Raw genomic sequence first — 19,149 nt, 5'->3', positions numbered from 1 at the left:
CCCCCCCCATGGCTTTTAAACCCTAGATGTGTTGTGACCAAATGATTCTCCACTGGCGTTTGGAGGGATTTGCTTTTTGTAAGTCAAGCAGTGGCACTTTACAGCTGAATGTCAAAGCAAGCTTTCTGTCTTAAGAACTATAACAATTTTAATTTTTTTTTCTCTTCCACTATATTGAAATTGACTTAGCTGATTTATTTAATATTAACTTTTTAATTGCTTATGAAGCATCAGAGTTTAGGGCTACATTGGGCTGTATAAACAGAAAGATGCTGGTTCTGTATTGGTGATCTTAAGTCAGAGAGATTTTTTTTCAGTTGGCTCTAAAGAGAATTTTGTGTTTATAACACCTGTTTAAATTCTTAGAACTCACCTTGTAGTATGTTGTTAGAACTCACCTTGTAGTATGTTGAAATGAGACTTAAAGCTGCTACGCATCAGATGCATAGTCTGTGAATAAATATAGTCAATATGATTTAGCTGCAAACTAATTTGTTGGTAGCTTGGATTTGTCCTGTCATCAAAGTTGACCGTAAATGGTTTTAGTGTGTAATACATAATATTATAGAATGAGAGAGAAAGTGTTCACTATTAAAGTAAGTCGTACTTGCTAAAAGTTGGTGGAAACCTTCAGTATTTCCTGTATGCAAAAGAACATGTGCTGTAGTTCGTGACCCCTGACTATTAAATAGTTGAAGCTAGATAATTGTTCGTGGGGGGAAAATGAAAAGCTTGAGTGATGTAACGTGGCAGGGATTTTGTTTGTGTATTCTATCTTTTTGTTTGTGCAACTCCCTAGTAGCTGGGTTTTTGAGTAAATATCCTTTATACATGATAATCTTGTGGGGGTTCCACCCTTCATGAGAATTTGGGATGAGAGAAAAAAGTGGACGCATCATGGAGCTCACTACTACTTATAGCAGGAATTAGTTGCTGTAGGGTCTCAAACCTGCAATTGTTAGTCACTAGTTGTGAGCACAGGGAAGTTGGAATTTTCCCTCATGTCAGCCCCTAATTGCTTGCTCTGCTTTGGTCAGCATATAGTATTAAAGTTCCAGGCTAAAAAATCAAACATGATTTTCTAGGCAGAGGTAAGTAAATACTCAGTCAGGATGCAGCAGAGATAACTATGTTGTAACTCCAGGAGTCTCATTATAGTTGTTGGTCTTTTTACTGTACTTGATGATTAGCGTAACAGGTTTTCTGTAATGTATCCACCATATGATCTTACTGCTGGAACTCATTCTGCTGTTCCTAATACTATAATCAAGGTGTAAAATCCATCTTTTTCGTGTTGTTACAGAAATCACTTGTATAACTTGCAGTAACCATGCTGGCAGCAAGGCTATTCTGTCTGCGGGCACTGCCATGCCGAAATCTCCGTCCTGCTCTGCCTTGCCCTCCAGCTCTGAGAAATTCCAGCATAAGGCCAAGTCAGTGGCTTTGGCAGCAAAACCAGGTGAAATAGGTTTTCTTTATTGCATCACAACAGACCATTCGGCTCATCAAGTCCCTCCAGCCCAAATTATTGCCCATCCCTGACTTAGAGTCCTTGTCTCAAGCATCTCTAATCTGGCACCTTTCAAAATTCATAAGTTGATTTCCACATTACTTCTAAATATACTCTTTTGTATGTAGATTTTCATGGGTTTTTGATGTATTTTATACTTTGACTCTTATTCTCATTTTGAAGTAACAGTGTCTCACTTGCGTTTTATTAAAAAATGCATTTGTCATATTAAAACAAGACACTAACAAGCCCACAGTTTAAACCTAGCCTTCAGGTGGTTATCCTTCCTTGCAGAGTTGTGTAGATACGTTTCCCAGGTAGACTGAGTAGAGGTTTGTTAATGTGAAAAATATAAAAGTTTAGTTCCCAATAGTTGTTTGTCACAGATATAGCATAAAGAAAATTGTGCTGAAGCTAATTCTTGACCACTCTTTATCTTATGTTGTCTAAATTGGAGCCAAACATCTTTCAAGCATTTTTTCTTTAATTAAAACAAAAAAAAACAACACCTGAGTGCTAACAGGCCAGTATTGGGGAAACAAACCTGCTTATGAACTGAAAGGGTTACATTAACAACTCTTATAATGGCTTTCTGATGAATGACTTTCTGTTTTCATCAGTGAAAGTCATTCACTTTTATTTCAGGAGCTCAATGCATCTGAATGCAGATTTCTTTTAAAACATGTCAGGCCTAAAGTCTTTAATTTTTAGACCCTTATTTCATCTTGACCCTCCAAGGTATGGCTTAGACATTCGTAGAGGTAACTTTGGTGACAGCCCAACTGCTATACCTATAACTGTAGTAATCAGTTAAAGTTCAGTCTCCATCTTCTTCCATGCTATGCAATCAAACATTAGACAGCAAATATTGAGCCATTTTATTGCTGTAAACTTGGGTTTTTTCACTTCATTCTGACATTTTTAGTGTTTTGGGAGGTAAAGAAGGTGAGGAGCTATTATTCTGTTCAATAATCATATTAATGAAAGTGGCAGCATTCAAGGCTGTTTAAAATAACACAGATATCTTTAACTGCAATGTAGCATATTTAAGAATGCATTACAGCATGGGTTTTTAACATCTGTCAAAGGAGTGTACCCTTCTTGGTACACTTCCGGCGGGTGGGAGGGTGGCGGTGGCTGAACGCAGAGCGAAGAGAGGGCTTGCGCAGGGTGGTGGATGGTGGCGGCAGATGCTGCATAAGAGTTCCGCCTCACCCCCCCATGTCTGGCCAGCCAGGTGGAGCCAGTGTGGCCTGCAGAGGGGAGCTGCTGCCCTTGCCCCCCATTCCCCAACCCCTGCTCCTGTGAGGCGGCAGTGTGGGGTGGTGGGTGGCAGTGTGCCATCTGCACCCACCTGCACATACCTGTTAGCCCCTTTTCCAACTACCCCTGGGAGTACGCGTACCCCCAGTTGACAGCCCTGCATTACAGAGATGTCTGGGTACAGGCAACCCTTGCTTAGTGCTCTTAATTGGTTCCTGAAAAACAGAGTGCTAAGCAAAACGGTGTTACGTGAAACCCAATTCCTTATAGGGTTTAATGTAAATAAATGTAATTGGTTCTGCACAATTTGCCGGCCCAGACCCTACACAGCAGGGCTCCAGCTGGCACCTTGGAAGCAGTGGGTTCACCTACCCACCAGCACCCATGTGCTGCTTTGCCCAGCAGGGGCACCCAACTCCGGAACTATCTGCCGCTACCAGATTGCTGCAGGCTCAGGTCGGTTTTCACGCCATGCAGGTGAATGCGACCAGAACAGGACGTGGTCTGCAGTCTGGGGACGGGGGCTCTGCAGGCTTGGTCCCATCACAGCCTAGAGCAAGTGACGATGTACACGTGTTCTGCCGCCCCTTCTTGCTGTCGCCGCCATTCCTCCCCACCTGCCTACCAGCTGTGGACTCCTGCCACCCTGCCCTGCCAGCCCTGGCCCTGGGTACCAGTCCGGGCTCCATGGTCATGCTGCCCCCCTGCCCTGCTTTCTCACCGCCACTGCTTCTCCCCACCGGCTTCAGCACCACGTGCAGGTGCAAATCCTGCTCTCCTGCTGCTCCACCCTGTGCCCCCTCCAGCTGCCACTCACCTCTGAACTCTCTGCAGCCACTCCTCCCCAGCCTCACACTGAGTGTTATAACAAAATGTTCTGAGCGCTAAGTGGAACCAGATATGTATTTTACATGAGTGCTATAGTGAAACTGTGTTAAGCGGGGGTTGCCTGTATACCAGAATAGTGTCCAGGAGTTCAGAGTGGGTTTTCAATGTGCATCTCAAATTCCTACTAGCAGTCAATGTGTTTAGTAAATTAACTTTTTAGCTACCATAAACTAGGGATCCCCAAGCAAAAAGCAGTCATAGTCGGAGGTAATGAAATCTGGAAGTTCTTGTTTTACCTTCTTTGTTCTTTAGTAGCTTCTGGCTTTTAATGTATAAATCTAATCTTTGATCACATAATTTAATAACTTTTTTTTTCTATCCAAATATAACAGGGATATGCCACCAAAACAAGAATCGGTATACGACCTGGAAAAAGTGGGCTAGACATCAAAAAAGCAGCCTTTGAGCCATCAATGGAAACTGCTTTTAAAGGTAATTCCAAATAAGGAGTTTGAAGATTAAGTGCAGTGCTGCTTTAACTTTAATTTTGGTTTTCCTGGATTAAAAAAATTAAAAATAAAAATTAGACTGACCATAGTGTGGACAGATCACTTTAAAAATAAATAAAAAGAACAAGTCACTTGCAGCATTTCATATCACAGAAAGCTCGAATTGGTGTGGAATAACTTCTGTTGTCAGTGCACTTTTTACAACTGTTATCTTTTAACTTAAAGTATTAATCCAAATTCCTGAACTTAGAAAGAATTAGATCATCTTCTGTGGTTTCTGAAAAATGTGTCTTTAATGTCAGGGGAGAGGAGGAAAGATCTTGTATATGTTATATGTAAGACTTGTATTTTGTGTGGCTTGGTAACATCCCTGAGAAGCCTTGACCTCTCTTTTACAAATACTTTATCTCAAATAAAGCAGTTAGAATCATAGAATTGATGAATTGGCAAGTCCCTTCTGGTTCAAATCTAGTCCCCTGCCATGGTTCTTCATCTAATTCTATTCCACCTATGATGAAATGATGTATATTGCTAACTAATTGGGTAGCCTTGGTCTGATGGAAAAAGTCACAGATCTTTGATTCTATATTTTACTAACTGTATAGTTTAAATGGCTCCTTTTGTGTTGAGGATCAGTGTACTTAAAACTTAAGAAATAAATGTTAATCTATATAGGTAGTTGCCAGCTGTTACCTTGGGTAGCTGTCCAAGGAGAATTCATGACAGTGAGTTGCTATTCTTGTTTTACCTTGGTTTCAGGGAACTGAAGAAATGTTTAGGAGATTCCTAGTAATTTAAAACTGTTAATGTAAAAGCTTCTGTTTCTTAGGGCATAAAGTTATCTTCCCAGGATCAGATATGAACAGGCATAATTAAACTGACACTTGGAAAAGTGCTTCTGTTTACTTATCCTAGGAAATGACATTTATAGAAATATCAAAATTTTCTTCTGTTGTACAGTGGATCAGATGGGAAGATGGGTTGTCGCTGGAGGGGCAGCTGTTGGCCTTGGAGCTCTCTGTTATTATGGATTGGGGATATCAAATGAGGTTGGAGCTCTTGAAAAAGCCATGTAAGTAAAGTACAAACTTATTATGGTTTCAGTATAGGTTATGTAAGATGCAACATGTTGACTTGCGTGACTTCCCTTGGCCAATACTCTCCAGCAGACATCTCTACCTTTTAAACAGAATTTTTTTAAAAAGACAAATCCCTGCTGACTTGGCAGCAAGCTTCTTGTTTATACACAAAAATGAAAACAAATGTTAAACTTGAGCTTTAAAAGCAGTTTGGCTGACTACTATAAATGACAACAACCTCATTCCTAAGCTTGCAAATCCTGTAAATGTAGCTTGGCTCCCACCCTCATAGGTTGTGTATCTATAGACTCTTGCCTGGAGAATGTCGAGAGTGAAAAATACAGGAGGGGGAGGAGGGCTGACATCCTCTGTGTGAAAGCAGTAGTTGAGACTACATTACCTGACATTCCTCTGAGACTTTGTTCAATAAGCAAAAGTAACTGCCTGAAATTCACCTAGAGCTGTAAGAAAATTAGAATATTGTGATCAGGGTCATAACTATTGCCTGCCTATCTGTCTCTTGTGAACACTTATTACTTACAAGAAGCATCTGCCCTTGGCATAATAAATTCTGTTCCACATCTACAGTGGATGTATAGCAAACTGTTTAATGAAAAAGCCTACCTGCATTAAAATCAAGTCTAATGAAACTTAAAGAAATGCGCACTTAAAATTAAGAATTCTACCCAATATTGGAACTGAACTAAAAACAAAAGAATATAGAAAGTAGCATCTCATTTTAGTCTTCTCTTGTGTAAATATTGCCATTGATCATCATCTGTGTTAACACGCTGGGGACTAGTTTGTATTTCTCTGAACTGCTGCTGTTTCATCAGCCAGAAATAACACCTTTTATCAAAAAGTTAAATGATAGGAAGCATACAGCACACCTCAGCTGTCAAGGAAGAAATGTTCTGTTTGTAGTATGATCCTTCCTTAACTGTATTTAGGAATGGCAGTACAGAAGGTCTAAGGTATTTTAAGAGATACCTTGGTGACTTTTCATCTCGTTACTAAGCAGGTTATGGCTGATGCACATTCTACAAATACTTCCTTTTTTATACTGTGTTTAAACTTTAAGTAATGACTGTGAGTATACTTCAAAAGCAGCTTATGCGCTGGAAGGAAGACTTGAAAATGTTGGTTTTTTGTTTTTGTTTTTTTCTGTTTGTAATAGAACATCTTCCTAAACTTAACTAATACAATTCTTTGCAAGCAACTTGGTGGAAGCGAAGCTAACATATTCAAAGGCTAGTATAACTTGCAGCAGAAGTCTAAACTGAATGGTGCATGCCACTCTGAGTACCGCTGTTCTAAGAGCCTTTTTAGGCTTGAGGCATGCCTCCATAACTTCTGTGAATTAAACAGCACCCCACTTCAAAAACTAAATTAATTATAGTGTTTGCCTTCTTGCAGAGGGGCCCAGTCAGGGAGGGGTGTGGGGGGCAGCAGCTAGGCATGAAGAACCCAAGCCTATGCTTATATGTTTGTCTACTCCCACCTGACTTATTTCCTCCTTCCTTGTGGCACACTTAAGGGTCTCAATGCCCCAGGTTTCTGGTTGAGTCACTGTTACATGTTCTGAATAGTTACAACTCAGTGGTACTAAAATGAAAAATGACTAGCAAGAGCTATATGAACAGATAATAAGATGACTATTCATCAAATCTTCTTCTCTTTTTTTTTTTTTTTTTAAGTATTTGGCCTCAGTATGTGAAAGACAGAATCCATTCTACCTACATGTACTTTGCAGGAAGCATTGGCTTGACAGCACTATCTGCTGTAGCAGTCAGCAGATCTCCTGCACTCATGAGGCTCATGACAAAGGGATCTTGGTTGGTAAGCTGATTTGGACTCTTCAACAGAACTTTCAATATTGAGAACAGTACATTCTCATATAAGATGTATTCAGTGAGCTAAAAGCTGCCCTGGTTCTGACAGCTGGTACTAGCAGTATGGGGTCTTTAAATAGCTAGCGACTACGAACTTTTATGTATCAGTGAAGGCTCGCTCTGCCCTCTGCCCCAATATAACAGAGCAGGAGGTTCCTATTCAGAAGCACCCTATGTTTGGTGAAATACAGAATGACCAGTCACTGCTTTTTGTGTCAGTTTAACTGAAGACTGGAGCTGGCTAGAAATTCTGATTTTTTTTTAAATACTTGTTTATAGAGAAACTTTGTTTAAAAAAAAAAAAAAAGAAACCCAATAAAAAACCCAAATGTTGAAACCCTGCCTTCAGGAGACCTGTCCAGTTTTCCTACTAACTTCTGTGTAGCCTGCCTAGCTAGCTGCTGAGGAGTCCATAGTTGAAGGTGGCTTATTGTGCAAGACTGCCTCCACAACTCCCAAGGTAGCCCAAGAAGTTTGGACACACAAGGAACTGGCATAATTCGAGCTGGAGTTGCTGCTATCCATCACTAAATATCGAGGCTGAAATTGACCAACATAACTTCAGAATTGACCAGACTTACCAAGTTTCCAAGTGAAAAGGGACATCATTGAAACTGGCTGTTTTGACTTGTTTATATTTACTATAAGGTGTCATAGACCAGTGTTTCTCAACCTGTGGGTCATGACCCAAAAGTGGGTCACAAGAATATATGAAACGGTCATGAACAAGCTTTAAGAAAGGATCAACAAACTTTAAATTTGGATTCTCCTTTTTAAAGGAGAAAATCATGGGAAACTGTGGCTTTTCTCTTACAGGCTATCAGATGCCCAGCCTGCAGGGGGCTGCTTCAGGGTCCCCACACCCTGGGGCTCAGGCCTTGGCATGAGGGACACTAGGTCGGGACTGGCCACTGATGTTTACAAATGGGTCCTAGTACAAAAAAGGTTGAGAACCACTGTCATAGACACCACACTGATTTTTAGCATGCTGCTGCATTTGAGCCAGTAATCCAGACTTTCTCTAAGTTCTCCAACTGTGGCTTTATATAACTATGCAGCCTTCTTTCAAGGAGCCTACAGAATTGCATGGTTCTGGTCTATGTGTTTGTACACTGATAAGTCAAGCCATCGAGTTCTAGAGGGAAGTTGAAAGGAATAATGTTTGTGAATTTTCTAGCTTGTACTGCTTTGTTACAGGCAATAGGTGCAACGTTTGCTGCTATGATTGGTGCTGGAATGCTGGTTAGGTCAATACCCTATGACAGTAGTCCTGGTGCCAAACACCTGGCCTGGATGTTGCATTCAGGTATGTGGTCTTATCTTCCAGTATGAATATTAAAACAACTCAACATCAGATGGCTTAAATAAAAAGCATGTGGGGTGTAAGTAAGTGGGGAGGGGTGTTCTTAGCAAAATCAGACTGCCTTTCAGAATAATAATGAATTAAGTAGTTTTTGAGAGAGAATTGAACTTCTAATCCTTCTTTTCTGAAGTAATTTCTGTGTAGATGTTTGAAGAATACTGTCTCAAAATATCCTTACTGTTTTATGGCTTAGTTCTAAAGGTGCCTCCTGGCCCGTGTATCAAATACATTGTCTAGTATTCAACAATCTGGTATGTTTAAATACAAACAGACCAATAGCAGGTCCACCTCTGTGGAGGGGCTCCTGGAATTCCTTTTCCTATCAACAGTTTCTAAATAAAATAGAAAACAGGGGAAAAAGTGTTTGTAAAGTCTTAGAGTGAGTCATAACCTTTCATTCACTAGTCAGGCACAGAGTATCCAAGGACCTTCTTTCAATCTAAAAGCTTTCCAAATGTAGTAAATTCCTCTTTTCCCCCTTTTTATATGTTCTATAACATGTCCTCTGAGCTAGTCGGTTAGGTACAGCTAAGCATTTGTATTAGGTGAGATGTTGACAGCCCAGAATAAAAGAACAGTTTAACCTTCCTGTGGAGATTCAGAAGGATACTTGAGCATTTGAAAACTAATCCAGACTGAGTGCTGGAAGAAGTGTAAAGTCCTAGTTGGAGTGGCTTGTCCTGTATGCGACCGATGAATCTCATCAGCTTTCAACGAATCTCTTCAATTTTCTAATTCAGAACATGGAAGTTAGTGATAAACAAGTAGCATATTGAATGTTTTCATAATTAGTTACAACTGGCTTTCAAACACTTCTTGAAAATTTTAAATAATCGGAAACTGCCCTTTAAAATCCTAGTCCAAAGCTGAAGGTATAGACAGATGAATCAGTTAAACTGATTTGAAAGGGAGCACGCTTACTGCAGTATGGCAAAATTTTTTCCTCTGACAGATTCAACTGTCTGCTCCACCCTGTGGTAAATGAATGGTAAGTTACTGCCATTTAGTTTCACTCAGTAGCAAATAAATTTGCTTCACTTCCTGCAGAATAGGAGTAGGCAGCTGAAACAATTCTAGTGAGTTAGCTGAGGTGCTTGTCTGATTAGATTGCACAATTGTAGTGCTGTGAAGGAGGCATCTGTCCATATTACTGAAAATAAATGACTTTGGAGTGTTCTGTTCCCTTGTCGCTTTTTCTTCGGGTCAGTTCAAAATGTCCTGGTAAATAGCAGGTGAGTTTCCACCTGTCCCTTTTTGTTGGATTTGCTGTTGCTCTGAAGAGCCTGAGAGACTGCTCCCTTTCTACACAACTGAAATTGACAGTAGAAAAAGTACCATCAACTGTAGAAATTTAACTAAAATTTTTAATCTGATCTTGGTTACAGTAAGTGAATTTGTAGGTAGAAATGTTTGTCACGTGTAATCTTCTAAAGAACTGTAACTTTTCTGTTGTTATATGAAGATACATTGACATTAAACCAAAAATATTAATACATGGAACTACTTGCCTCTTGGTGTCTTTTTCAATTTACCAGCTGAATGATTGCCTTACGGTAACATGGCATTATAAGTACTGTTCTAGTAGTAATTGCCTCATCAAATTTTGTATAATCAGGTTGTATGAGTGCTTGTGCAATAGACTACTTCTAGAGTTCTAAAGTGGGTGAGTTGGGTGTTACTTGGATTGGTTTTATTTCTGTAAATGTGTGCAGTTTTGATCTGTGACAATACTTTAGTGTCATTCAGATTACTTGGATGTAAGCCAGTCGCTTTCAGTGTGTTTCCTGTTGTCACCATATTTCTAGTGAGCCATCAACTTTATAGATAAGTGAGAAGGTGTTAGAACAGCACCATGACACTCATCTTGATAGGAGTTGCTAGTTAGCTGCTGTACACTTACACTCTTAGAAGCTGAATAAATATTGTACAGTAAGTGAATCTTTTTATTTCTGCAATATTCCCTTAAGTGAGTTATGATCTGACAATCTGAAATTGTTCTTGGGGAAATAAGCGTCTCAGTAAAAGAATTTTAATTCTCTGTATCTGAATGAACAACTTGTGTACCTCTCTTTCTTGTGTGTATTGTGGCTTTTTTTTGTCATAATTCATACACAAATTAAATATCCCCACATTCCCTTCACTGTAGGGAGAGAGGAGCCAAAAACTATACCCAAAACAATGGGTTTCAAATAAGGGGTAGTTGATAGGCAGCTGCTTTATAGGAGTCAAGTTGAGATTTGAGACCAGTATTACATTTCCAACACACTAAAAATATATTAGCTGCTGCCTCTTATTTACGAAGTCAACAGCAGCTTTGCAGTGCTATGGTTTCCATATATGCCACTTAACCTGTACTATAAATACATAAATGTGATTTTGATTGGGGGGGAGGGGGGGACGTTCTTGGCTTGGATGGCATCTATCCTAAAACTTATTGAGATCTTAAGGTTTGATGAATGTAAGGAGGCTAATATTTGGCTTCTCTACAAACTTAATACCATACTTGCTTATTCAAATTTTAAGATGACCCTCTAATAATTAGATTGTATGTATGGAAAACTTTATAAATTTGTTGTTGCTCTGTTCCACACGTAGAATCTGATTGGACGGTTGTCTTTTAATTCATCCCTCAGAGGGACAGGCAGTTGGGAGGCATGTAGTATTGCCCCCTGCTTGTGCTGGCTCCCCCTCCGCCCCACTTCCTGGTGGCATGTGAGGGGAGGGAACCTTGTCTTAATTCCTCTCTCAAACAGCATGATGTTCAATATGGCATTAAAGTAAATATGGTATTTAATTCCTGCGCTTGTTACAGTGCTTGCACCCTAAAGCATGTGACTGGTTTTCTAATATTGGCATAGCTATGCAGTCTATCCTTCCCTCTTCATACTACAACTACAGTTTCAAGTACCTATGGGATAAGCTAAGTGTCCTATACTGCACAAAGCATTTCTTTTGCCTGTTCAACACTTAGCAGTGGTTAAGTTTTGAATAAGTCCTTGTTATTGTCACTACCCAGCATAAAAAGGAGGATTCTTTTTCTGACGTTTTTCTTCAACTAAATTAATGTAGCTCACTTCCTCTAAATACCATACTTCATGGTGAATGACTCTTTTTTCAGTAAATTACATGCTAGCTCTTCCCTCTAGTAAGCCTTCTGAACCCAGTAGGATTGAACAGAATGTAAACGAGTACAGAGTACTTATGGGTCATCGAGTCCAGTCTCTGAATTTGGTCCATTGACATTTGACTGAGCATTATCCATGGGTAGGGTCTTTGTCTTCAACTGTTCAATACCAAATATGATTGTACATCAACTTTTCTTGCTTGTCTTTTCTAGGTGTCATGGGTGCAGTGGTGGCTCCTTTGGCCTTCTTGGGTGGCCCTCTACTGATCAGAGCTGCCTGGTACACAGCAGGGATTGTTGGAGGTCTCTCAATGGTGGCCATGTGTGCACCAAGTGAGAAGTTTCTGAACATAGGAGGACCACTAGGAGTGGGCCTGGGCTTCATTGTTGCATCTTCAATTGGTAAATAAAAAAATCTAAATTTCTGATAAGTGTCTAAAGCTAATTCAGCTAATGATGAAGGCTAAGTGGAGAAAGGTACAAGCAAAGTTAGCTAGTGAGAAATTTGTCTTGCTCCCATAGGTTTTTCCAGTCTGCAAACTGTCGTCATGTTTCGGTCCACAAACACTTCTGTACTGTTTTAAAAGCGCTCTGTAGAGAAGCTTGAGAAATAGGCTTGTTATGGAACTCGGGGTTGGGGGGGGGCATGGAATCAGCCTGTTTAACTTTAAGTAACCTTTACCTCAGTTAAAAAACATAGCAGGCTTTTCTTATTTTACTTAAGTAACATTTTTAAAAAAGCTTGTTTTTAATTCCCTGAGGAGTTGTGTGTTTTTGTTGGGGTTTTTGTTTGTTTTTTTCTTAACTTGGGGGAGTGGGGTAGGCTAAACGTTCAGATTGCTTGAAGTGTAAGTTAAGTCTGGACCCTCTTCATTTCGGGACTTTCATGCTTAAGTGAAGGTTGCATGTGTGCCCCATTACCCCTTCATATTATGATACAGCTATTCACTCTAGAATTTCATGACTTTAAAGTGTAATAATCTGATTAATGTATTGTAAATTTTAATGTCACTCCCTACTGTGTTTTGTAGTACCAAATCCATGAAAATAACAGCCATACAAGATGCTTCATAAATGAGATGAAATTTCTTGGTAGTGTATGAGTGGTATTGTAGGTGTGGTAGTCCAGAAATTATGCGAGAGGAAAGGATTTCTTAGGGTGATATCGTTTACTGGACCAACTATGTAGTTGGGGTCAAGTTAGACATGCTTTGGACTGCAAGACATTCTTCATCAGGTCCCTGCTCACAGAAAGCCAGCTAAGGTCTGTTTTAAAGGTATCTCCCTAACAAAACCTTACCTCTCATGGAACTTCTTCCAAGATCCTTTCTGCATGACTTTATTATAGATAATATTTGAGCAACACTCTGATCAGGTAACAAAGATGGTGGCATAACTAATAAGCAGAAAGAGCCGGGGCATCTTTTTAACATCATTTTTGTAAACTTTATTTTAGGATCTATGTTTTTGCCTCCTACTTCAGCACTTGGTGCTGGCCTATATTCTGTAGCAGTTTATGGTGGATTGATAGTCTTTGGCCTGTTCCTGCTGTATGATACGCAACATGTTATTAAACGTGCAGAAACTCATCCATTTTATGGAGTAGTAAAATATGACCCCATCAATGCGTAAGTATTTTTTCCCCACTGTATTCCTTCTCCAGAAGACTTTAATCTGTGTAAATTTTGTTACCTGAACAAGTTAAATTGATTACATTGAAACCCATAAATTACTTTAGCATTTCTAGCCTCTGTCACTATACTACACTAAAACTAAGAACACTAGCTACAAATAGTAAGGATTACTTCTGTCTTCACTCAGAGCTAGGTCTCTGATACCAATTCAACTGTATTTAGAAGTATGTTTTTACTCTACTTTGTTTTGGAGGACGAAACATACATTTCTAAGTAGTACAAAAGTATACCTATACTACTTAAAACTAGTACTACTACTAAAGTATACTTGTACTAGTATATTCTCCCTGGGGGAAATAGTGGTGGGCAAATAAGTTTGATCCTAAAAGAACATAATTGCCACTTACTGGGTCAGACCATAAGTCCATCTTGCCCCGTATCCTGTGTAACAGTAGCAGAGTGGATGCTGAAAGGGAGAATGATCTGGGTATGACCTAAGGTTATTTTCTGCCATTCTCCTCTCAGTTGCATCCTACATCATTTAACATCTGGGAAGTTCTGATTCAGAGGCTGGATCCTTAACTCCTATTCCCAATAGCTGTTGGTGCCCTCTTCCTTCTGGAATTTGTCCAGTCCCTTTTTGAATCTCTCTAAACTGTCAGCTTTCACAACATCTAGTGGCAAGGAGTTCCACACTTTTAATGACACACTGCATGAAAAAGATTCTCCTCTTATTAGCTTTAACAAGAAAAGGAATGGGGGTAACTGGAAGGAGGACATGGGGACCTGCCCAGAAGAATGTAGAATGTTGACCTATAAATCCTGGTCCCAGTAACCTAAAGAATAGCTCAGTGAAAATAGAACTTGCCCCAAACAAACTATTGCTGCAGGATCCTGTGACAAACTGCATTTTCCTCAACCTTTAGCTGCTTGTTAACAAATAACTTGGCTGCTGTTCATCATGCAGAATCTTGGTGATTCACATCTTTTAGATATAAACTAATTGTAAGATGGCTACCTGGTCAAATGGCGAAGGTTTTGGGAGGCATAAGTTCTGTTTCTGATTCTGTCACTGGCATGCAAAGAGATCTTGTAAGTCAGTTAACCTCACAGTGGGTGTGTCAACACGTGCACTTTAAAGAGAATGGTTTTCAAGTGACATCTACACATGCGCTTTAATGCGCCTTAAGACAGGCTAATGTGCATTTTCTTAGTATCTCACAGTGGAGGGTGCCTATGAATGAGCCAGGAGCCTGCTCTGATGTGCTGTAATTGTAGTGTGTTGGAGCATGGTAATTGTCATACTCCAACCAGCCTCCACATAACGTGTACCAGCATCACCACGCTTCAAAATGGTGGTGGGAGACTTTAAAGCTTGTTCAAGTTTTAGACAAAGCACCCCGCCACCATTTTGAAATGTGCAAATACTGATATGTGAGATGCTCTGGGCACTTTTAATTAGAGCAGCTCTCAGAGCCATTCTGATTAAAGTGTGGGCATCCCTCCCCACCTCCACTCCTGGAGCACATGTACAAAATGCTTGGAGGTACCAGATTTAATGTCATTAACTAAAGAGTATTAATGCACGCATAGATATGCCTGTTGCCTCCCTCCCCAATGCACATCTGTAATATGGGGGTATTTAATACTGACCACCTCTCAGAATGTAGCCTGAGAAAAGTTTGTGCTATTAGAAGTAAAAACTCTAAAGTCTCTCACAAACTCTAGTTTCCTTTAGTAACACTTGCACTACTTTTAGTGTTTGGAATTCAAATGTAACAGTGTCATTTTAAACCCGCTGACTTTTTTTTTTTTTTTTTTTTTTTTTCCCCATTTACATAATTTTAGATCTTCTGTGAGCCTTTATCAATTTGATCTTTTTAAACTTTTGTCATTTATTGTTGCCCTTTTATATTGGTGTCACTTAACTGACTGGTTTTCTGTTCCTTAGGTGTCTGGGCATCTACATGGATACGCTGAACATCTTTATCCGGGTGGCCACTATGCTGGCTAGTAGTGGGAATGCAAAGAGAAAGTGACATTTTTTTTTCTTTGCATCTATCTGATCACTCACCAAACACTTCTCTGTCTGCTTAGGTCTCCTATCCAATAAAATGTGGTATTATATGCTAAGCTCATACAAATCTGCTTGAAGTATTTCAGCATCATTCTTTGTGTTACGGTACAGTGTGATTCAGAATTAATAATATTTTTCTTCCCCTCAAGAACACATTTCTTAGTTAACTTGTGGCTTTAAAAAAAAAAAAAAAAAGAATTTGAACTAGTACTTTCAAATATGTACATATTCTCAAACTTACATTCTAAATATATGCAACCAATATGAAGCCTGTCCATCTGAAATATTTTTTTTTCAAGCATATAGTTCAGTAACTCGCTCTTTTTTTGTACAAGGTAGCTCTCAAAAAAAGAGGAATAAAGCATACAGGAAGCTGGCTCAGGAGATGGTACTGGAATAAGGAATCTTGTAACAAAAGAACAACTGGATGGTGTTTGAAAGCTAGTACTGTCTGGTAACAGCTGGGTGATTTGTATATCGACAAACTAGTTTTAATTTCTCAATCATAGGCGGACCTTTATAACATCTTAGCAGAAAACTTTGTATTTCTCTATGCTGGCTTCAAGAACTGGATGAAGCATTGTGAACTTACCAGAATTGAGGTAGGCAGCATGAAGATGCTTGTGCTTGCACTAAGTAGAATGTCTGTCCTATGGATAGATAGAACTTCAGCCCCTTTCTGAAGCAGCCTTGAAAGATGAGGATGCCCAGTAACTTGATTTTTGCACTGAGCAGTTTAACCTCCAAAATTTCAAGCCATAGAAGTATTAGTCCCAGAATCCACAATTTGAGTTAGTAGATGTTTTTTGTTCACGATTCCTGCTGCAAATACTATGGTTTAAACTCTCACTTGCAGTGGTGAACTCCCAAGGTCTGTATCTAGAATGATCAGCTGGTCAGATGAATGTTTAGCATGTGTGAGTGCTGCTAAAACAAAAGGATTGAGACCTGCATTCAGTTTCTTTAAATCCCTGAGTTTTCCCTTCCCTAAGCACATGCCATGCAGGTGACATTTAAAGTTCATTCTGTTTTGGGTCATACTGACTTGCCAGAGAAACTACCACTTTAGTAGCAGTTTGGGATCTCAAAGAATGCTAAGATTCATCGTGAACTTCAGCAAGGATGCATTTATCTTTTTCTAGCATCTTACTTCATAAATCAAACAACTACAAGATGGGATTAACAGAAAATATTCTGAAATTACTATGTGCCAGGTGTTGTTGAAAAATCTTTATTTAAAAAAGGAAAAAAATCTTACTGTTTCTGTACTAAAATTTAGTGACCAGTTCTGGCATGGGTCATATCAAACCAAAGCTTTTGTTTTCTTTCATCTAAAAAATGCTATGCTTGTGTAGTTGATATCTGACACAATAAAGTTGTAACCCAGCAGTTTGGCCATACAACTATTTGTTTTGTAGTCCTTTGTTTAGTTTAGACACAGACAGTGAGTAAGGATTGGCAGTGGCACAAACTTCTTTTTTTTCTTTCCCCTTTGTTCTTCCTCATCCTTCCCTTTTGTTTGAGTCCTTATACAGGAGGTACCAAGTTTAATCTTTTTTTTTCCATGTGTGCATAAAGACAGCACTACCACGTGCAAATAGGAACATCATCTTGCTGGAGAGAGTGGGCTTTTATGTTTGGGTTTTTTGAGCAAGCAAAAGACTTGTGATTGCTGACACAGGCAGAGGTTCATAGCCCATTCCAAGGGCCTCATTTAAAAGGTACCCTTTAATCACTAGCCTCTTATCAATACAAGTGTTGCCAATTTAAATTTTAAATACAATGTAAACATTTTCTAATGAAGTTCAGTCAGGTTTTTTTGTTTAAATTATAAAAATGAATAACTAAAAGCTGAAATTCTATCCTTATTTTTTTTTTAAGAGTAACTTGATGATCTTAGAAAATTCTGGCAATCTTAGTAATGGTATGGGATGATATGCTGTCATAATCTATCATCACTTAAGTACCTACCATCAAGACAGTAGTTCATCCAAAAGTGCCCATGATACCGTGTTTATTGGCAGCACTTCATAACATGGGGATATGATTTCTGTATCGGTACTAACTACTGCACCCTGATTGCATTGGTTTCAGTAAATTTCTAAAAGCAATGAATTGGAAATTTTTTTTTTTGTTTGTTTTTTATAGTCATAAATTACAGCCACTTCCAAGCAGTCTATCAAAGTAAGATTCCCTACCTTATGGTAAAACGTGGCCACCACTCCAAGCATACATATTACGAGACTGAGCAAGAGTGCCTGCTATACCAAAGGGGAAAAGATGGGAAACGATCTTAACCTGCTGATTTTTGTATCTGCTATGCCAGGGATTATCAGTGTCTTTGTTGTTATCTTCAGGCATTACTGATGTGTTGTTGTTGGTGCTGAAGTCTTCAGGAACTATGATGACAGCAATAGTCACAGCCAGGGGATCCCAACACCAGTTATGACTTAAAGAATGACCACAGGCTTGTTTTTTTTGGGGTGTTTTTTTTCAGTAGCAAAGATTGGACCAGGTTTGCTATCTGTAAGCAGAGTCCTAACATGTTTTAGTCTAACAAGTACATTGGACCAAAAGTTAAATCATTTGTACCTCTGACAAAGTAATCAGCTCAACACAGATTCCCCTAAGCTGCTACAAAATCCCCCTGCTTTCCAATTCTCCGTCTTATAATGCTCAAAGCGAATTATGCATTGCATTCTCTCTGTATCTTGAATATCTCAAACCATCCTGTACCTGGGCTTGTTTCAAGTGCTGTCCTGGTGTTCCTGTTCCAGCCTTATCTGGGTACTAGACTATCGTATCTTATACCATCTTGGTAGGAATGCATGTGTGATCCACATGCCAAGTTATGTTTATGTGAGGAGTCCATGCATTGGTCAGGCTTACTAATGAGGCCTACTCTGGCCAATGCTTTAGTAAAGCCTTTGTGTGAGTAGTATATATTGATGTGGTGTAGGCTTTGCTGGAACATTGATCATCCGACCCACAGAGCTCCCCATGGATCCATGAGGAGTGGACTGTGGCCCCATGGACAGTGGTGCACTAGGTCACATGCATGGGGCCCAATCCCCACTCAGCAGTGCAAGGCCCCTAGAATCTACTCCTGGTGCACAGGGGTGATGCAGGGCCTTTGTAGCTCAAGCCCCGCATGCAGGACTAGGTGAGGGCAGCACAAGGCCCCAGCACTCAATCCTGGTACATGGGGACTGGCTCTATACCCCTTACCTGGCCCACAGTGCCAAAAGGTTGAGCTCCATTGTACTATCCTGAAGACCTAGCAGATTTTTCTCATGAAGAGAAAAATAGAGGACATAAAGGTGTGGTGTTTTGTATTGATTAGAGGACAGTCTGGTTGTCCTCTGTCCTCCTATGATAGCCACCCTAGTTTAGCCCTGTCACCCTGATGTCTCACTATTACAAGACTTTGCTGAACAAACTAAAAGAATGAACAACTAAACTTACTAATTCAGTATTTAACTTCTTTAATGTACAAACAGAGCCCAATCTTGCAAGATTCAAGATTAATTTTACTCACCACAGTATTCCTGTGGTTTTTAATAGTAAATATTTTGCATTTTGTGATTAAGTTGTGTAGAAGTAATTGGCTTACTTGACTAGAAAAACAGACAAAGACCAAAAGTGCTGGTACTGCTTAATTCAGTTAAATGTTCTGAGATAAGAAATCCTGCATGCCTTGGGTTATCCTTAGGTTATCTTGATATCTTGCCCTGTGCATAGATAGTTTCTTTAAGTAAACTTCCTAAATTTCTGTGTAACTTACTATTGTTTTGTTTCTCCAAGGTGTATTTTTATCTCTGTCTGTCTTTAATATAAATACGCTTGTAAATTTAGAGAGTCTGAGAAATC

The 19,149-nt window shown here is 39.5% G+C and overlaps 1 protein-coding gene across 1 annotated transcript in view; it reads left to right on the top strand.

Moving 5' to 3' along the window:
• Positions 1–15,696, top strand: part of GHITM (growth hormone inducible transmembrane protein) — a 16,338-nt gene extending 642 nt beyond the window's left edge. Inside the window, exons 2-9 of the mRNA XM_019502292.1 lie at positions 1,304–1,459; positions 3,994–4,093; positions 5,071–5,182; positions 6,887–7,028; positions 8,279–8,387; positions 11,782–11,970; positions 13,025–13,196; positions 15,154–15,696. Coding sequence (XP_019357837.1) covers positions 1,331–1,459; positions 3,994–4,093; positions 5,071–5,182; positions 6,887–7,028; positions 8,279–8,387; positions 11,782–11,970; positions 13,025–13,196; positions 15,154–15,241 — 1,041 coding nt within the window. The 5' untranslated portion in view covers positions 1,304–1,330 and the 3' untranslated portion in view covers positions 15,242–15,696. The remainder of the gene's footprint in view (positions 1–1,303; positions 1,460–3,993; positions 4,094–5,070; positions 5,183–6,886; positions 7,029–8,278; positions 8,388–11,781; positions 11,971–13,024; positions 13,197–15,153) is intronic.
• Positions 15,697–19,149: the final 3,453 nt, after the last annotated feature.

Source organism: Gavialis gangeticus, unplaced genomic scaffold (genome assembly GCF_001723915.1).
Source record: "Gavialis gangeticus isolate Ggan-Ray unplaced genomic scaffold, GavGan_comp1, whole genome shotgun sequence".
Taxonomy (NCBI): domain Eukaryota; kingdom Metazoa; phylum Chordata; order Crocodylia; family Gavialidae; genus Gavialis; species Gavialis gangeticus.
Note: the sequence above shows the minus strand (reverse complement) of the source record. Positions and strands in the feature narration are given on the sequence as shown.